This window comes from Pristiophorus japonicus, chromosome 2 (assembly GCF_044704955.1).
Source record: "Pristiophorus japonicus isolate sPriJap1 chromosome 2, sPriJap1.hap1, whole genome shotgun sequence".
Lineage (NCBI taxonomy): Eukaryota > Metazoa > Chordata > Chondrichthyes > Pristiophoridae > Pristiophorus > Pristiophorus japonicus.
Window position 1 is genome coordinate 291,951,893 of NC_091978.1, and position 17,144 is coordinate 291,969,036.

The window sequence follows — 17,144 nt, forward strand, 5'->3', positions numbered from 1 at the left end:
TCTTGCCCGGCAAATGTCGTCAAAAATCTTGAGCCTGAAAAAGCAGGCGCGTAGCTTACTTTTACAGGCATAAGAATTTAAAAACCTATAAAAAACATGATTAAAATAAAAATTAAAAAAACATATTTGTTAAAAACCCTGCCCACTCAGGTAATGTTATTTTAAACCCTGATCCTAACTTTTTTTTAAAATTGGCAATTTTTTTTCTTTAAAAAATATGTATAAAAACTTTAATTTCTATTAGTGTATTGTGTGAGGTGTTTTTAAATGTTTTATGTAGTGTTTGTGCGTTTTTTTTTCATTCATTGTAATGAGAGCTTCGTAACTTACGAAACTCCTATTACAATGAATGAGAAAATACTTACCTGTGATTTGGTGTCCGGGCACACGTGACTCCTGCGCACGTCCCTACGAGCATGCGCTTTAATGCATTGAGAGAGGAGGCCTGTGGATCGGGAATTCGAGCGGGTGCAGCAACTTCGGTTAAGTGCATATTTTATGTCTATTATTTAGTGCTTTGCCCGCGGGAAGTCCTCAAGAGGAATTTCTGCCCCATCGTCTTTGCAGACCATTAAATTCTGTATTCTGCTTTTTAAAAATGCTGTATTCGTTCTAATTTATTGTGCGGGAGTCATAATGTTTTAAGCCCTTTACCATCCACCAGTTACTCATTTTTCTAAGCCTAGGTTCAAAATGAATCCTTACAAGTACTGACTGATCATACCCTCTTGCTTGATGAATGGCATAAGGAAAGCAGGGATTGGGAGAGAGGAAGAAAAGTCAGTACTGATCCAGAATGATTGACTCATCATTGCTGTTCAGTCAAGGTCAAAATATTGTATTTCTATTGTAAAGAATTCGAGTATAAACCCTTTTCCGAAATACCTCCTTGCATTTCTTTGAAATTTTGCAAATTTTAGTGGAAAGATTACAAATATATTAGGTCTCTTGCTTGTTTTTTTGGAGACAAAGATGAGAGGATAGCAAACTACATGAAATCTTTTTAGACTTGCATGTAATGTAATTGGGTATGATATATGCATCTGAGTACCAAAAATTTCTAGTGTAAATACTGTATATATTTTGTTATGGACATTTAAGTGTTTTAAATAAACTGAATAGACAGACATACTTCATTGGCATGAAACCAAAATGGAATTTGAATCTAGTTAATTTATGCAAGTTGAGTCTTGTATTCTCATGTTTTGTCAGCTTGATGACTGCAGTTCCAGCTCATTAGCAAAAAAAATTACACTTAAACTGTAAGCACCAAGCCCTTTTACATAGTAGTGGAAGCTGTCTTGAAAATACATTGAGGTATTCAAGTTGAGACTGATTATATAATTAATGTTGAACATGAATTTTTCTTTTAGCCTAACTTTCCACACTCTCGTTTTCTCTTAGATCCAGAAGAAAACTATCTGAACACATTCCAATGCAGAACTGAGATTCTGTTTACCTATGGATTTTTTTTAAAGCTGGACTTCGGGACAATCCTGCCAAAAGTTCATAGCAGAATTTCATATCTAAAGACTGGTTTGATGCTTAAAACAGTACTCCTTTTTAAAACCACTTGTTCAGAACTACTATTAATCTCTTGTACCCAATAGCATCCCTGCTATTGGCTTCAAAAATTGGTCGAGATGACAATGGCAAGCTTGTTCTCGTTCACCAGCCCAGCTGTGAAACGCCTACTGGGCTGGAAGCAAGGAGATGAGGAAGAAAAGTGGGCTGAAAAAGCAGTTGATGCACTAGTGAAAAAACTCAAGAAGAAAAAGGGAGCTATGGAGGAATTGGAGAAGGCATTAAGCAGTCCGGGCCAGCCTAGTAATTGTGTCACTATTCCCCGCTCTCTAGATGGTCGTCTTCAGGTATCACATCGAAAGGGCCTACCGCATGTAATTTACTGTCGTGTGTGGCGTTGGCCGGATCTTCAAAGTCATCATGAACTGAAACCACTAGAGTGCTGTGAATTTCCATTTGGCTCAAAGCAGAAAGAGGTCTGCATTAATCCATACCACTACAAACGAGTAGAAAGTCCTGGTAGGTGGCTGTCAATCTGCATTCTAGACAGAATGTTAATTACTGAAAGCATATGATAAAAATAAAATGTGCAATAGCAAATTGGATTTTCTGTGTTGGAAATGAGTACCCGAGCTGAAATCTACATTCTGGTTTTGGTGCTTTTTTTTCAAGATTTTCATAGTACAGTAGTATTATATGCTATATCTAGCTAATTTATGGATATAAATGCCTTATTCATTAGAGCAGACCCCTGGATTACAACTCTTAATGTACACTCAGGCCTGCATATCATTGCTCCTTGGCACCCATTTTATATTAAATACTATGGGGCTATGGAGTTTTTCCACAGCGGTTCTCATTCACGTTAATTTCGGAGGAAGCACTGCAGAAGCCCTGGAATAAAGGCATAAGTTATTTTTACAGGGTTTGCATGGCTCTTCTACAAAAGTTAAGGTGGATGAGTGGGAGAATCCCTGTAAATATGTATTCAGGCTCTCTCTATGCAAAATAAGGTGTAGCAAGCCAGCACGTTTTTCCCAATTTCAAATTGTAATCCCCTATTAAAAATTAGCATTGTCTTTTTTAGGCTCACATCTTTTGCAAATGGAGCTGCTTGAATGGCTAAGATAGGCCTATTACAGTTTGGACCTTCTCCCAACACACTGTGTTCGCCATAAAAGGCAGTTTCCATCGGCAGGTTGTGCCTCCTATGAACCAAAACTTAATTTTTGTGCTTGAATGGGATGCAGTGTGCCTTAGGGTTAACAATTTTACTCCTTTAACCACTAAGTTACACTGGAAATAGTATGGGATGCGTACAATATACTACGTGGGTGTGTTTTTCAACACTGCCCACCTGTTTATCACTGAGTCTAGGGTGTGGTTTCACATGGATCGGGCGTCTTGGGCATTTTTTGTGCTTGTGTGATATCAGCGGGCGCCTATTTAATATGTCTGAGGGTTCTGCACTTGTTTCAGGACCCAAGTGCCAGTGTCAACAACTATATTGATCGATTCAGTTCTACAATAGAATACAAATCATGTGTGGGAACAGTGTTATTTAAAGGGCTCCTGAAGTAGTCGAGTAAAATATTGGTTTGTTCAGTTTGACTGCTCATATGTTGCTTTGGCTGTTGCAGCTGACATCAAACTTTGTAATAAGTTTTCTGGCTAGTCTACACTGTAATTTTCATCTCCAGACTTGACTATTCAAATACTCTCCTAGCCAGCCTCCCATCCTTCACCCACCGCTCATTCAAAGTTCTGCTGGCCCTATCCTATCCTGCATCAAGTCCCACTCGCCCATTGGCTCCTAATCCTCCAATGCCCCCAGCTCTTTAATATATATTGTAATGATTTAGATGATGGAATTGAGTGTAATATCTCCAAGTTTGCAGATGACACTTAACTGGGTGGCGGTGTGAGCTGTGAGGAGGACGCTAAGAGGCTGCAGAGTGACTTGGACAGGTTAGGCGAATGGGCAAATACATGGCAGATGCAGTATAATGTGGATAAATGTGAGGTTATCCACTTTGGGGGCAAAAACACGAAGGCAGAATATTATCTGAATGGCGGTAGATTAGGAAAAGGGAAGGTACAGCGAGACCTGGGTGTCATGGTTCATCAGTCCTTGAAAGTTGGCATGCAGGTACAGCAGGTGGTGAAGAAGGCAAATGGTATGTTGGCCTTCATAGCAAGGGGATTTGAGTATAGAAGCAGGGAAGTTTTACTGCAGTTGTACAGGGCCTTGGTGAGGCTCCACCTGGAATATTGTGTTCAGTTTTGGTCTAATCTGTGGAAGGGCGTTCTTGCTATTGAGGGAGTGCAGCGAAGGTTCACCAGACTGATTCCAGGGATGGCTGGACTGACATGAGGAGAGACTGGATCAACTGGGCCTTTATACATTGGAGTTTAGAAGGATGAGAGGGGATCTCAGAAACATATAAGGTTCTGATGGGACTGGACAGGTTAGATGTGGGAAGAATGTTCCCGATGTTGGGAAAGTCCAGAACCAGGGGACACAGTCTTAGGACTGAGATGAGGAGAAACTTCTTCACTCAGAGTTGTTGATCTGTGGAATTCCCTGCAGCAGAGAGTTGTTGATGTCAGTTCATTCGATGTATTCAAGCGGGAGTTAGATATGACCCTTACAGCTAAAGGGATCAAGGGGTATGGAGAGAAAGCCAGAAAGGGGTACTGAAGGAATGATCAGCCATGATCTTATTGAATGGTGGTGCAGGCTTGAAGGGCCGAATGGCCCACTCCTGCACCTATTTTCTATGTTTCTATGCCTCATATTTAAAATTCTCATACTCGTGTGTGAATCCCTTCAGGACCTCGCACCTCCAGCCTTGTAACCCTCCCAGAACACTGCTTCTGACTCTGACCTCGTGCATCCTGTACTCCCTTTGTCCCACCATTGGTGGCCATGCTTCAGCCCTCTAGGCCCTGTGCTCTGGAGTTCTGTCCTTAAACCTCTCTACCTCCCCCCCCTCTTCCTTTTAAGACTTTAAAACTCACCTTTTGACCAAACTTTTGCTCGCTCTTCCTCATATCATCTTTGGCTTGCCATTCTTTTTTGTCGTCTTATGCTTTTGTGATGTGCCTTGGGGTGTTTTTCTATGTTGAAGGTACTATATCAGTGCACACTTTTATGGCTTGAATTTTTTTTTGCCTTTGGGCATTAAAATTAATGGTGAAATGACTGTGCTGGGTGTGCTATGTAATTAGGGTGGGGAGTTGCTTGCATGATTAAGGGATGTCAGAGGGGATGGAGGAGAGGAATATGCGAAGACAATGAGGACAGCACCTGTAGTGAGTAATATTTTTAATATGTTCAATATTAGGGTCATCTGCGACTGAATTTATCTTTACTATTAACTGTGTTCCATACCATATGGTAATTTTACATTCGCAGTAATATTTTGTCTACCTAAAATGTCCATAGAATCCTAGCACTGTCAAACGTCAGACCCTATTCTGTGAGTTGCATATCGTTTTTAATAAATTAAAATTTCTGAAATGGTATATAATCATCCCCTCTCTGCTCCTCCTCCTACTTATACTCCTGCCCCATGTGACATTATTCCCAGCAGTGTTTCAGAACATTGGTGTCTGTATTGTGGAAGCAAAAATCTGACACCTGTTAATCACCATGTACCAATCAATAAGGTAGTTCTGCAGGGATGCCATGTTATTAAATGGACAATTTTTTTAATAAAGGCGATTTTGATTTCTCTGAAAAAGGTTTAGCAGTTATGTTTTATTTGTATAGGAAATGCAGGTCATTTATAAGCTGAAAGTTCTAAAATGGCTTGTTTTAATTTCAAGTCATGTTAATGTGTGTCATACTATGTAATTGTGCACACATTTGTCAAGCTTGATGTGTGAAGATAAAAATTAATTGTAAATATTTTCAATATTGTACTCCCATGACTTTATAGTAGCAATTGTACTAAATAGCATTCATCTTTTATATTTAGAATTGAATCGGAAAGATTAATTACAGGAATATATTGCTGTGGGATGGAGGAGTGGTCTTGGAAGCTAAGCAGTGTTAGGCTTGGTTAGCACTTGGGCGGGAGGCTGACTGAGAATACCGGATGCAGTAGTTTTTTTATACAAAAGCAAGGTCATTCTGCTAAGGGATGAACAAGGGCAGCAAGCGCATGGGAACACCGCCGCCCCCAAGTTCCCCTCCAAAGTCGCACACCATTCTGACTTGGAATTATATTGCCGTTCCTTTAGGCAAGATTTCAATGCGTTTGGTGCAGAGGACATTTACTAGAATGGAGCCCGGGACGCGGGACTATGGTACATGGAAATACTACAGAAACTGGGTTGTTCTTGCAGCAGAGAAGGTTTAGGGAGATTTAATAGGTGTTCAAAATCATGAAACGTTTTGAGTTAATAAGGAGAAACTGTTTCAAGTGGCAGAGGATCAGTAACCAGAGGACACAGATTTAAGGTCATTGATAAAAGAACCAGAGATAAGATAATTTTGTTTTAAATGCAACGAGTTCTTATGCGCTGCCTGAAAGGGTGATGGAAGCAGATTCAATAATAACTTTTAAATGGGAGCTGAATAATAACTTGAAGGGGAAAAATTTGCAGGGCTATGGGAAAAGGGCAGGGGAGTGGGACGAATTGGATTGCTCTTCAGAGCCGGCACAGGCGCGATGGACTGAATGGCCTCCTTGCTGTATCATTTTATGATTTTCTATGAAAATAACCCTAATCAGCGCCATAGAAAATTGCTGTTTGGTCTGAAACATAAATAGAATTGGTCAATTGATGTTTGTCATAAATTATTACTTTATTGGAAGAGTTTATATAGATTCTTCATAAAACTCATAAAACCACCTTTGTGAACAGCTACAGCGGTTTGTTACAACGAATGTCTTGCGCAATTCATACTGAATTTTTGAAGCTATCGACCTGCAAAGTGTCCAGGGCCAGAAAGGATGCTGCATATGGAACTCCTGTGATTGTATCTTTTCTAAGTTTCAAACTCAATATGGTGAATTCAGAGTTTTACAAGGATCACTTCAAACAGGAAGGCTTTTGTTTTGAAGTTGGATGCGAATGGAGTACTTGATGTTGAAAGTGACTTTATTTTTTCTTCCCTTCTGCCACTTTCTCTCTCTTTCTCCCCCCCCCCCCCCCCCCCCCCAACCCTAGAAAAGAGTCTTTTTTAATATTTTCAGGATGGATGATTTGGTTATGTCAAATTTTAGATTAATCTCAAATTGTGCAAAATCCCTCCTGTAGTTACAGGTACAATGTCTGGAATTCTTGGGATTGAGTCTGGCAGCTTTTGGGTTTTGACGGATTGCAGGCAAGATAATCAATAGTCTGGAATCCTTGGGAAAATCCATGCTGGAATTTGGGTTTTGCTGGATTGCCGACCGAATCCGTGCCGGATTTCAGGTTTTCCGGATTTCGGGGCTCGCCGATCCTCCGCTCCTCTCTGCTCGCCGAAATAACTGGTTTGCGGTCAACTCCGGTTTTCGGAAGTCCAGATTCGGGATGTTGCACCTGTATGATAAAACTGAGACGCTGAGAAATTGGATCTTAAAAATTAAGGGCTAGACTTTCCACTTCACATCGCCCATGTATCGCCCAAAACGGATCTCTATTGCCCATTTTGAAGAAAAAGTGGAAACTAGGCCAGAAAGATCGCCGGAAAAATAAGCCCCCAAGTTTCGGCTTGCTTCATCGAGCTGATTGCCCACACATGGCCCATCCCAGCTTTCGGCACATCGCCGTCACAAGGCTGGGCTGATCGCTCGCCGAGAACAAGGCTTGGGTAATAGTTGCTTTTCTCGGGCTTTACTGAAGGAAATGGGCACTACAGACGCTATTTTGAAGATTGGAGGAAGGGTGGAGGCAGCTAAAAAATCGTGCTTAAATAGTTGAGAATTATTTAAGGGTCCTGTATAGATAGACCTACTCAGATTATTAATTATATTTAATTTTAATAATAGCCTAGTGGATTGGGCATTTTTTTAGTGAAAAGTGCATTTATACCAAGTAAAAATAGTTATTGAAAGTGATGGGGCTAGTGTTAGACTGGGGCTTGTATAGAGAGAGTAGTTTAATAGATTGATATTCTTTAGGGAAAAGTGCATTTATAACAATTGAAAATAATTATTGATAGTGATGGGACCTATTCTTTCTGCGCCATTACTCGTAACTGCTCACAAGCTAGTTTCTGAAAAGATCAATCTAAGAGGTGGCCGAATAATTCGTAGACAGAGATACAGCCGACGAAGGAACTTGGAAAAGCAAGCTTGCCTCAAATTGTCTGAAAACGCGTGTCTTAGGAGGCTGCACTTCCGGAAGGAGGTCATCGATGAGATTTGCCAGCTCATCAAGGATAATCTGCAGCCTTCCAGCACCATCAGAACCACACTGTCCATTGAGATGAAGGTTACTGCAGCCCTAGCCTTCTTCACATCAGGATCTTTTCAGGCTTCAGTTGGCGACATCTGTCATATCTCTCAGCACGCAACACACTGCTGCATTTGGCAGGTGACTGAAGCCCTTTACGCTCGCAAGATTGGACTTTATAAGCTTCCCTACGAACAGGGAGGCACAGACTGGGAGAGCTTTGAGTTTCTCGAGAATAGCAGACTTCCCCAAGGTGCAGGGAACAATAGAATTTACACGCACATTGCCCTGAAAGCCCCTTTCTAGTACGCGGAGGTGTTTCGTAACAAAGGGATTCCACTCCCTGAATGTGCAGCTTGTTGTCGACCACAAGCAAATAATCATTACGTAAATGCTATATTTCCTGACGGTATCCATGATGCGCACATCCTACGTGAGTGACAAACAGGTCAGGGATAGCAATCGGTCAGATGGTCACGGTTGGATGCTGGGAGATAAGGGATATGACATCGCCAGTTGGCTGATGACCCCGCTGTGTAATCCTATCACTGAAGCAAAGAAACGTTACAACGAAAGCTACATAGCGACACGCAACATCATCGAAAAGACAATTGGAGTCCTAAAGCAGCGCTTCAGATGCCTGGACCATTCTGGTGGCAGCCTAAAGTACCACCCTGACCAGGTCGTTGAGTTTATTGTGGTGTGTTGCATGCTTCATAACCTAGCTATCATCATTATAGGCAGTCCTTCGGAATCGAGGAAGACTTGCTTCTGCTCTTAGCATGAGTTCTTAGAGACTGTGGTTCTGGACAACCACCTGTCACAGGTGGGACAGATAGTCATTGAGGAAAAGGGTGGGCAGGGAGCCTGGTTTGCCGCCGCTCCTTCCGCTGCCTGCGCTTGATTTCTGCATGCTCTCGGCGACGATATTCGAGAAGTTCAGCGCCCTCCTGAATGCACTTCCTCCACTTATGGCGGTCTATGGCCAGGGACTCCCAGGTGTCAGTGGGGATGTCGCACCTTATCAGGAAGGCTTTGAGGGTATCCTTGTAACGTTTCCTTTGCTCGTTTGCCGTGGACGAGTTCCGAGTAGAGCGCTTGCTTTGGGAGTCTCGTGTCTGGCAGGCGAACTATGTGGTCTGCCCAGCGGAGCTGATCAAGTGTGGTCAGTGCTTCAATGCTGGGGATGTTGACCTGGACAAGGACGCTAATGTTTGTGCGTCTGTCCTCCCAGGGGATTTGTAGGATCTTGCGGAGACATCGCTGGTGGTATTTCTCCAGCGACTTGAGGTGTCTGCTGTACATGATCCACGTCTGAGCCATATAGGAGGGCAGGTATTACTATGCGCTTGGTGACAGTTTTGAGGGACTGGTCTTCAAACACACTTTTCCTCAGGCGGCCGAAGGCTGCACTGGCGCGCTGGAGGCGGTGTTGGATCTCGTCGTCAATGCCTGCTCTTGTTGATAGGAGGCTCCCGAGATAGGGGAAGTGGTCCACGTTGTCCAGGGCCAGGCCGTGGATCTTGATGTCTGGGGGGCAGTGCTGTGCGGCGAGGACCGGCTGGTGGAGGACCTTTGTCTTACTAATGTTTAGCGTAAGGCCCGTGCTTTCATACGCCTCGGTAAATACGTCGACTATGGCCTGGAGTTCAGCCTCTGTGTGCACAGGCGCAGGTGTCGTCCGTGTACTGCAGCTCGACAAGAGGTTGGAGTGGTCTTTGGACCTGGCCTGGAGACAGCGAAGGTTGAACAGCTTCCCACTGGTTCTGTAACAGGGAGCTTATCAACTGTGAGGTGCAGCATGGTAGCGAGAAAGATTGAGAAGAGGGTTGGGGCGATGACTCAGCCCTGCTTGACCCCGGTCCGGACGTAAATTGGGTCTGTGATGGATGCGTTGGTAAGGATCACAGCCTGCATGTCGCCGTGGAGCAGGCAGAGGATGGTGATGTACTTTTGGGAGCATCCGAAACTGAGGAGGACGCTCTATAGACCCTCGCCGTTGACAGTGTCAAAGGTCTTTGTAAGGTCGAAGAAGGCCATGTATAAGGGCTGGCGCTGTTCCTTGCATTTTTCTTGCAGCTGTCGCGCTGCAAAAATCATGTCCATTGTGCCCTGGAGGGGACGAAATCCGTACTGAGACTCCGGGAAGAGCTCCTCGGCCACGGTGATAAGACAGTTGAGGAGGACTCTACCGACAACTTTCCCAGCGGTTGATCACAGGGAGATTATTCTGTAGTTGCCGCAGTCGGACTTGTCCCCTTTTTTAAAGATGGTCACGATCACTGCGTGTCTAAGATCTCCCGACATGCTCTCCTCCCTCCAGATGAAAGAGGTGAGGTTGTGTATTCGCGCCAGTAAATCCTCTCCGCCATACTTCAGTGCCTCAGCAGGGATTCCATACGCTCCCGTAGCCTTGTTTTTTTAGCTGTCTTATGGCCTTTTCTACCTCGTGCAGCATTAGGGTCTCACTGAGGTGGTGGCGGGTAGCATGCTGCGGGATAGAGTTGAGAACACTCGAGTCAAAGGCAGAATCTCGATTGAGGAGATCTTCGAAGTGTTCCTTCCAGCAGGTGCTGACTGCCTCGGTGTCCTTGATGAGTGTTTCCCCGTTCTTAGCCAGGGGCGGGGCCTTGTTGGGAGTTTGGGCCATATGTGGCCTTGACTGCAGTGAAGAATCCTCGCACATCATGGCTGTCGGCCAGCTGCTGTATCTCCTATGCTTTCTCCATTCCCCACCTGTTCTTTAGGTCCCAGGTTTTTTGTTGGATCTTCGCCTTTAGCCGTCTGTAATGCTGCTTGCTGCTCCCGAGTTGGGTTGCTGTTTAAGGCTCAGAAATGCCCTGTGCTTGCTATGTATTGGCTCTTGAATCTCCTGATCATTCTCATCAAACCAGTCCTGGCGTTTCCTGGTTGAGTGACCGAGCGTCTCTTTGCAGACACTGGTTATGGAGGCCTGGAGGGCAGACCAAGCGCTGGACATTCTGCATCTCGGAGTCATCAAGGCACGCCAGGTTAGCTGTGAGGCGCTGACTGTAAAGGGCTCTCTTAGCTGGGTCCTTAAGTGCCCCGTCATTGACTTTTTTGCGACAATGCTTCTGCTCCCTTCGCTTTGGGACTATGTTGATGTCAATGATGGATCGGATTAGGTCGTGGTCCGTCTAGCAGCAGTCGTCAGCTCCTGTCATGGCACGGGTGATGCACGCATCCTTGCGATCCCTGGCTCGGACGATGACCTAGTCGAGCAGGTGCCAGTGTTTGGAGCGAGGGTGTTGCCACGATGCCTTGTATTTGTCCCTCTGGCAGAACACGCTGTTGGTGATGACAAGTTCATGCTCGAGACATTTTGTCAGGCGTAGGGTACTGCTGGAGTTGGTTTTCTCTACCCCCCTCTCTGCCATTCACGCCTCCCCAGAGGTTTGTGTCCCTGCCGACCCTGGCGTTGATGTCACCGAGAAGGATCAGTTTGTCGCCCGTGGGGACGCGGGACAGGGATTTTTCGAGGTTGGAGTAAAAACCCTCATCTGTTGCATCGAGTGTTGGGGCATAAGCACTGATGACTGTGGCGCACTGGTTCCGGGATAGGGTGAGTCGAAGCGCCATGAGGCATTAGTTAGCCCCACAGGGGGAGTCTTCGAGGCGGTCGACCAGCTCGTTTTTGATGGCGAAGCCGACTCCGTGGAGGCGGCGTTCTGTCTCTGGTTTCCCTTTCCAGAAGAAGGTGTAACCTCCACCTTGTCCCTTGAGCTGGCCTTCCCCTGCCCGCCGGGTCTTGCTTAGGGCTGCGATGTCAATAGCAAAGCGTCTTAAGTTCCCAGGCAACTATGGTGGTGTGGCGTTCCGATCTGTCGCTGTTAGGGTTGTCCATGAGGGTCCTGACATTCCAGGTCCCGAACTTCATGTTAGAGGAGTGGAATATTCCTGTGATTTATTTTAATGTGCGGTGATTGTTGCACACCGGCTACCACACAGGCTTAGCTGAGCGAGGTCTAAGTCCAGTGGCAAAGGGGTCCAGGATGACTGGAGACCAGGCACTGCTATATGGGCCTAATTGACTACAGCAAGGTGTTGGCCACAGGATCGGTGTTGGCTAGCGCCCTTGATGGTAGGTGGTCCCAGGCTTGGTTGGGGGCAGGCATTGAGGGGGCCAGTGGTGCACTGGGGTTCAGAATGAGGGGGTGGGGGGGGCTCACAGCCATTATACTCATCACGTGCTGGAGGAGGAGAGGAGACCAGGCCATCAGTGGGGAAGGAGAGGTCCAGATGGGAGGTGGTAGAGGCCCAATAGCCAGGTCCAGCCGGGAGGTCCAGGTCGCACCGAGTCGCCACAGGAGGGCCAGCCGGGAGGTCCAGGTCGCTATAAGGAGAGGACAACTAATGCCACATGGGGCTGCAGGTCCACCTCTGGAAGGAGGGGAGTCGGAAGAGCCAGCTGAGGAGGCTGGTGAGGACCTAGGGGAGGCCAATCAGCCTGGCGATCTAGCCATGGTGGTCCCCCCCCCCCCCCCCCCGGAAGACCAGTATCGCGGCTGCTAAGCTGTTGCGTTAGCAGCTCGTTTATGAACGATTTTCCTGAACTTAGATTGTGGATAGTCGCATTTACATTTACAGTTAAGATTAAGCAAAAGGTTGCATTTGCGTTGTAACGTTTTTGCCTTGCCTGCATAGGCCTGGCATTTGCATTAATGCTTAACTTAAGTAAACTTTTGTTACAATAATAGAATGCACAACAAATGCAGAAAAATTGTTAAATGTTATGCTTAACGTAACTATAAGAGAATGCACAACAGTTGCTAAACTCAATAAAAATTTTAACACGATTTTAGAAAATTTTTCTTTCAACGTCCTTTTCTCCACCCCACCCCAAACAACAGTGAACTTAAAAAAATTTAACATTAATATAGAAAAAAAACTATTTTCCACCCCCCCCCCTACCTGCAGCCACATTTCCCTCCAGGTCCTTTACCACCCTGTGTTTTAACACCACCCGGTCGTGCAGACAGAGACGAAGCTGGCGGGCAACGGCAAGACTTCCTGCCATGGTGGAGGTGTCAAAGTGGAAGGCGAATCATGTTGTTTGTCTTCCGAGTCTAGAGGAACTGTATCCTCCGTACTCACTTGAGTGCTAGAGGATCCACTTTGAACCAACTCGACGCCTTGGGGTACAGCGCTGTGTCCAGCCAGCAATGCATGCCGAAGGGCATTGGTTGTGGCGATCTGTTCTCTGATCCCCTCCAAGGTCTGTCGTGCTAACTCCGTTTGCATGACAGACCAGTTGAAGTTTGTGGAGAAGTGGCTCAACGTGTTGGAGAACTGATGGAACCCCTGGATAAGCTCGCGGCCGTTTCCGTGCACATGGAGATCAAGCACTCCGTCTGCCCTTCCAAGGTAGGCAATTGCTCACCTCGCTGACCCGACCTCCATGGGATCGTCGTGCGCAATATATCGCGCCTTGGCGTTGCTGGCTGCACACCGCTTGGTCCCGATGCCTCTTCCTGCTCAACAGAGATGACCGCAGGTTCATCTCTTTCCCCCCCCACCCCCTGCCCGCCCGCCCCCAACAATGGATGGATCCTGCAGGATCTCAGGATCGTCATGCTCCACCTGTTCCTCCTCCTCCTTCCTCTGCTTTCTGATTCCTTTTGCTCTGGTTCCTCTTTCTGTTTCCTCTTCCTCTGATTCCTCTTCCTATTTCCTCCATGTTCCTCTTCCTCTTTCTGCTTCCTCTTCCCCTTCTGTTTCCTCTTCCAGTTTCCTCTTTCCCTTCCTCTGTTTCACCTTCATCTTTCTGCTTCCACTTCCGCTTTCCGTTGCCTCCGCTTCCTCTTCCTTTTGTTTCATATGCTTCTTCTTCCTCTGCTTCCGCTTCCGCTGATTCTACATTCTCGTCCTCTGCTTCCTCCGAGATTGTGGGTGCAGCTGCTGGTTCCGGCTGGAGCTTATCAGGTTGACCTTAAAAATAAAAAAAAACACATGTTCTAATAAGCTCTGTAAAAATGTCATAACGGTGAACATTAACGAGACGTTTCATATCAATACTTTTCACTACCCCAGAAAGCTGTAGTGGCTACATCCCCTCCTGCTTATGCACAAGGGCTGCATGCATGCGTATATCATTCGTATATCATAAATACATCACAAGTATATGGCATTATAATTACAGGACATTACATCAGTTACTTATTTAAGTTTTTAATACTGTTTGATACATTACACACAACTCACGAAACGCATGGTTGGGTTCGGCCAGACCACGGGTGGTGGCTGAACCGCTGTCATGTCCAACCAGCGAGGCCGGATGCATCTCAATTTCACTTAAAGGCTGCGGTTGAGCAGAGCCGCCCCCCCCCCCCCCCCCCCCCCCATCCGCCTTTGCTCAGAACGATTGATAGATGTCATCTTCTGCAAACGAGAAAAGAGCATGGTATGGCATAAGCTAATGGACTTGATAGTATCTTAATAAAAATTTGCATGCATCAGAAAAATATTAAAGCTAAAATATAAAATGCAACTTACTCTTGCTGCAGCAACCAAGCTATTCCAGTGTTTTCTGCACTGGTCAGGCTCCCTCGCCTCATGGAATGCAGACGTTACCATGTCTGCAATCTTCCCCCCAAATTTTTTTTATAGACACTGGGTGGAGGTTTCCCATGCACACCCCGTGTCAAGTCAGCCCACCTAGCATGCACCTCGTTCACCAGGGTCTCGTTTGCATTATCGCTGAAGGGTTTTACCCTTTTCCTCAGTCAAATTCAGCTGACATTTTTATAGTACTTATATTACTTATAGTACTTTTATTTTTATAGTAATTGCATTTATAGCACTTATATTTATACTTATAATAACAATCGATCCAATTCCCCCTCTAACTCGCTGACTTCCTCCACTCTCTCCTCTTTCTTCTCCACCCTGTACCTTCTGAGCATGTGTGACGGCCCAAAAAAAATCTCTCGTGCGCAGAAGGCCGTTGCAAGGGAAGCTTTTGACTTCCTTGTTCGATGGACGAACGAGACATCGCCGAAAAATCAGATCGTCCAGTCCACATCACCAGCTTGAGGCAGAGTGGAAAATCGCAACAAAAAAAAATGTGCCATGTACCAGCGATCAGTAAGGCTGAGATGTCCTACATTGCTGGAACAAGGGCCATTTTTGGGGGGCGATGGCCACCTAGTGGAAAGTCTAGCCCTATGAATCTGCATTTGAGGCATAGTATCTGGAAGTGGACGGGGGAGTGAGAGACTTGGGACCTAAGGTTACAAGTGTCAGATTGGCTTATTTGGCAGGACATGTTACGATCCTGGAGTTAATTTTGGCAGAAGACCTCACTGTCCGCTGCCTTAGATGGGTCTGAAGGGTGTGGGTTGAGCACAACAGTTGTATCAAACCACTGCAACGGTTCGCAAAGGTGGTTTTAAGTAGGTATGAAATATAGAGTAGAACTATTATGATGAATCCATATAAAAACATAGTAACGCCCCTGTTGGAGTACTGTATACAGTTTTGGTATCCAATTTACAAGAAGAATATGAAGGCAATAGAGTATACACTGCAGCTTCACTGGGATGCTGCCTAGCATGAAGAAATATAACGACAAAGAAAGATGACTTGAAAAGTTTGGACTGTTTTTAAACACCTAGCAATTCATCCTGTAATCGCCTCTATTAGAACAGAGGAGATTATGGGATGATTTAATAAAGTTGCTTAAAATTATGAAAGGATGGGGAAGGGTAGATAGAAACTCTGTTTCCGGTGATTGAGTGGTCTAGAATGAAGGTACATAGATGCAAGATATTTAGGACCGAGAACAGGAAAAAAATTGAGGCTGTGGAATGCACAATGGAGTTGGTGATTAAAGCATAAACCATGTCAATATTTAAGAATAGGTTAGATAGGTGGTTGAAAGAAAACTGAATCAAGGCACATGGGATTAGGGCTACTGTACAGTCGTGTCGAAGATAAATAATAAAATGGACTGGCTGGGCTGAATGACCGGTTTGTGTTGTAATTTCTATGTAATTGGATAGCTGCTGTAAAATATGGAAATTACTTTTTACAGTACAGGATGCTAGCATGAATAGGGGAATACTTATTTTTTTAAGTATTGCAATTTAGATGTTAATTTCTGTTCCATTTTTGTAAAATACACAGACTCTACACGTCAACTAGAGTATGTCAGTGGTGAAAGGCTGTACACTAGGCAAATATACTTTGTTACTGTACTGGTGTTGCCAGCTGATTGAGTTAATTGAAGTCTGTTCAGGTCCTCTATTTCCGCTGTAGCTCACTGCAGAAAGTATGTAGTCTTGGCCTATTGAATTCTACCTCTTTTTAATAAACAAAATTACTAATTATTATACTGTGAAAAGGTTACTTTTTTCACCACATGAATTGTTGCTGTAGAAGTTGGCATTCACTTTATTGATCAAGGTGTTGACTGTTACGAAATTCTGAAACCTTCTATGTGCAATTGTCCAGTGTTTTTTTTCTTAGAAAGTAATATTGCCTTGGCAGAACAAAGGGTCATCTGACTTGATGGGAACAGCTGGCTGTGTTGAATAGGCAGGAAATTCCAGATTGAGAATGAGGGCTTTGTTTTGAGCGCACTCTGGTCGGCTGCTGTCGACATGTGGCATTTTGAGGAAGACGGGCACAGGAAGTGATTTATCTGGAATGCTGTACACAATTGTAGGAAATGCAAACAAAGTGCCTTGGTTAACTTCAGCATTGGCATCTGCCATCTTAACTGTTTAGTTGCTTGACAGTCTGTTAACATTTCAGTGTTGGCTGTACACAGAAGTAATGTTCCTGATCACAATAAGTGATCTAAGTTCTGTTTTTTATTGCTGGGGAGGGAGAAAGGTTGTGTTCACTATACAAAAAGCATTTTCTCAAATACTGTTTGGAGGTGCTGTTAATGTTTACTTTTTCCTAAGATGTGTAATAAAAGACTAGATACATGCAAATGATTTTTAAAAATTATTTCCTGGGATGTGGGCTTCGCTGGCAAGGCCAGCATTTATTGCCCATCCCTAGTTGCCTTTGAGAAGGTGATGGTGAGCTGCAATTCTTGTGGTGAAGGTACTCACAGTTACGGTGGGAGTTTCAGGATTTTGACCCAGCGACGATGAAGGAAGGGCGATAAATTTCCAAGTCATAATGGTATGCAACTTGGAGGGGAACTTGCAGGTGATGTTTTCCATGCCCATGTCCTTCTAGGTGGTAGAGTTTGA

General features: G+C 44.9%; 1 protein-coding gene across 7 annotated transcripts in view; it reads left to right on the forward strand.

Moving 5' to 3' along the window:
- Positions 1–17,144, forward strand: part of smad1 (SMAD family member 1) — a 142,531-nt gene that overhangs the window by 44,968 nt on the left and 80,419 nt on the right. For all 7 annotated transcript variants that reach the window (XM_070871563.1, XM_070871569.1, XM_070871560.1 and 4 more), the window contains one exon: positions 1,405–2,043. In XM_070871563.1, the coding sequence (XP_070727664.1) occupies positions 1,644–2,043 (400 nt within the window). In that variant the 5' untranslated portion in view covers positions 1,405–1,643. The remainder of the gene's footprint in view (positions 1–1,404; positions 2,044–17,144) is intronic.